General features: G+C 43.1%; 1 protein-coding gene across 1 annotated transcript in view; it reads left to right on the forward strand.

Moving 5' to 3' along the window:
- NID1 (nidogen 1) overlaps nucleotides 1-1,809 on the forward strand; it is a 112,588-nt gene extending 110,779 nt beyond the window's left edge. The window contains exon 20 of the mRNA XM_004712177.2: nucleotides 455-1,809. Within this exon, the coding sequence (XP_004712234.1) occupies nucleotides 455-576 (122 nt within the window). The 3' untranslated portion in view covers nucleotides 577-1,809. The remainder of the gene's footprint in view (nucleotides 1-454) is intronic.
- Nucleotides 1,810-3,158: the final 1,349 nt, after the last annotated feature.

Raw genomic sequence — 3,158 nt, forward strand, 5'->3', positions numbered from 1 at the left:
TCGTTGCTGAAGTAGGCACTATTATTATGCCCATTTTATAAATAAGGAAACTGGAACATCAGATGCTTAAAAATTTTCCCAAGATCACTTGGTTCAAGGGGTGGGTACGGGGCTGGTCTAGGCAACTTGGCTCCAGGATAGATTGCTCTGCATTTTATGCTTTAAAACTCCCACCTGTGTTTTCATCAGACCCTTCTTTGGATTCCGTTTAATAATATTAGTGGTAAGTCTGTCTAGTGCTCAAATTGGGACTACTGCTTTTGACTATCTTGTTTAATAATAGGAAATTGATCATAGATAAGATAGCTAAGTGCCTCGTGCAGTGTTCCCTCTTCCCCAAGAACTCCCACAGGCTTGGGCTCATGGAAACCAAGAAGGTAATTAATGAGCCCAGTTTGATGGTTGTTCGATTGGGTCTGAGGGCAGCTATTGAACTTATCTCTACCTTTCCCAGGCCACAACTATTGCTCTGTGCACAACGGCGGCTGTACCCACCTCTGCTTGGCCACCCCTGGGAGCAGGACCTGCCGTTGTCCTGACAACACCCTTGGAGTTGACTGTATCGAGAGGCAATGAAGATAGAAGAGCTCATTCCCTCTCCAAGCATTTCACATCAACACCCTACTTGAAAAGGTTCAGGCTGAACACTGTCCCCTGATTCATTCAGTGGCCACCAGGTCTAGCCCATCCTGTGCCCTACTAACTTTCCCCTCACTGTTCCCCAAATCACACGCCTTGGGTTTGGGTTTGTAGACTGGGAAAGCGTCTACTCCACCCTGAGGCCAACAAACTCTCCTGGACCCCACACTCAGATAAGCTGACGTAGCCCCTGTGGAATTGTGTGCCTTATCCCACTCCTGTGGAACCTGTTCCCAACCGTAGCCCCACTTTGAGGCGAACACTCCAGGCCCGAGGTATCTTTCCTTCAAGGACTGAGAACTCAGCCTTGCTCTCTTCCACTTTCAATCAAGACCCTCCTCGGCAAAGGTGGTGAGTGAAAGCAGTAGCCTTCCCACACTGTTTCTCTTGGTGCTCTAAAACCCCATTTTATACTCTGAGCTTCCTGTACCTCCGTTATTTGCAACTTCCATCCTGCCCAAGGTCCCCCTTATAGTGAGTATGGCCTGCCTTTAGATGAAAAACAAAAACACGAAAATCCCACCTTGTCCTAGGGATACGTGTGTATTTTGTGACTGAAAGTAGGCCATCTCTAGATAAGGTATTAGCATTTCAGCAATAGCCTCCAGTAGTCAAAGCCTCACATCAGAGAAATGTTCAGTGGTAAGAATTTCCAGGTGTAGAGATGGATGTTTGAGAAAAGAGAATTATTTTAATGTGCCTTAAATTTCACTCAAGACTACCCACGTGCTCCCTTTTCCCCAGAGTATGCCCCACTCACCTGTATCCATTCTCACCTGTCCTCCGGAGGTAGCTTATTGGAGCCAAAATTGGTAGATAATCTTTTCGTAAATATGTGGCCCCAAGAATCCCAAAATCTGAAGAAGAAAATGTGGATCTCTTACGTAGCCCAATCCAAAGTCAGTTTAATTTTGTTTATGGGTTTATCATCCCATAAGCCCTCTATATCAAATGTTCATCTGGTTGTGTATAACTTTTGTATAACTATTTTATAAACGTTAATAAGTTCATTCTAAACTTAAAACGATAACTTCTTACACTGTGGAAACCACTAAAGGTGCTTGTTAAATGTTCTCCCAGACTTATTCAAGTATTGGATTATTCCTTGAGTTTACATCTGTACAAGTATTAGTACTGAAAAATAAAAGACATTTTTTGGTAAAAAGAAAATCTTCCTCTTTTATGAATGAAGAGAATTAACGATCGGAGGCTGAATAATCATTGAAAAATCTTGATTGGGAACTACTGGGTAAAGGGTAGTCACAACTGGGGCCCGTGGTCAGAGGGGATTCTCCAGGGGCTTAAGCCACATATATTTACCCTTGCAAACATCTGTTAAAAATTTGAACTTGAAATGTAGGAATTATGAATCTAGAAATATAGAAGGTCATCAAAAATGAAACTGAATGAGCACAATGAAGTGTTGTGGAATTCCTATTATTCCCAAGGTAATCCACAGCCGAATGCCTTAACATAGTCAATGAAATGCAAATAAATATCTTTCTGGAAGGCCTCCGCTTTGAGCCAAGCTCTGTCTGCCGTCAGCAATAATATCCCTTGTTCCGCATGCGCTTCTGAATCCTGCTTGAAATGTTAGCAGTTCCCTTTCTTATGTTGCTGCAACTGTTGTTGAATGACCTTAAGCAAAAGTTTGCTTGTGTGTAATATCATTTTATAGTTTGAGCACTCTGTTGGGTCACCTTTCTTTGGAATGGGCACAAATATGGATCTCTTCCAATCAGTTGGCTGTCTTCCAAATTTCTTAGCATACGCAAGTGAGTGCTTACAGTGCTTCTTCAGCTCTCTGAAACATTTCAGTGGCAGTCCATCATCCCCGGACCCTTGTTTTTGGCTAATGCATTCCGTGCAGTTTGAATTAATTCCTTCCGCACAATTGAGTTTTGCTCCTATGCTACCTCCTGAACGGACGGACTGTCAACTACTTTGGGCACAGTGACTCCGTTCTTTCCATCCACTCCTGCTGCTTACTGCACCATCATTGTTTCACCTGCAGAATCTTTCCAAATTATAATTCCAGGCTTGAGTGTTTTCCGAGTTCTTTCGGTTTCAGAAATGCTGAGTGTGTTCCTCCCTTGAGGGTTTCTAATTCTAGGTCCTTGCATATTTCCTTTTAATATCTGGCTTTATCTCCTCAGGCTGCCCTTTGAAAGTTTCTATTCGGCTCCTGACGTCATCCTTTCTTCCATTTGCTTTAGCTACTCTATAATTAATAGCGTGTTTCAGAGTCTCCTCTGACGTCTACTTTGATCTATTCTTTCTTTCCGGTCTTTTTAATGACCTTTGGCTTTCATAATCTTATCATCCCTGTTAGTTCCTGGCTTCTTCAGACTGTCAGGCAGTTTCTTGCGGGAGAAATGGCAGGTTATCAGAAGGGAGCTCAGGTAGGGGGGCACAAGTTTCCTTCCTTTGATTGTGGGACTGATTGTCTTTGCCTTTGTGGACACTTCCCATCTTGTTCAGAGACTTTTGACCTTGCTTCAAGGTGATGGGGCAAAGTT

The sequence above is a fragment of the Echinops telfairi genome, unplaced genomic scaffold (genome assembly GCF_000313985.2).
Source record: "Echinops telfairi isolate 266 unplaced genomic scaffold, ASM31398v2 ScPeMD7_7424;HRSCAF=8462, whole genome shotgun sequence".
NCBI lineage: Eukaryota > Metazoa > Chordata > Mammalia > Afrosoricida > Tenrecidae > Echinops > Echinops telfairi.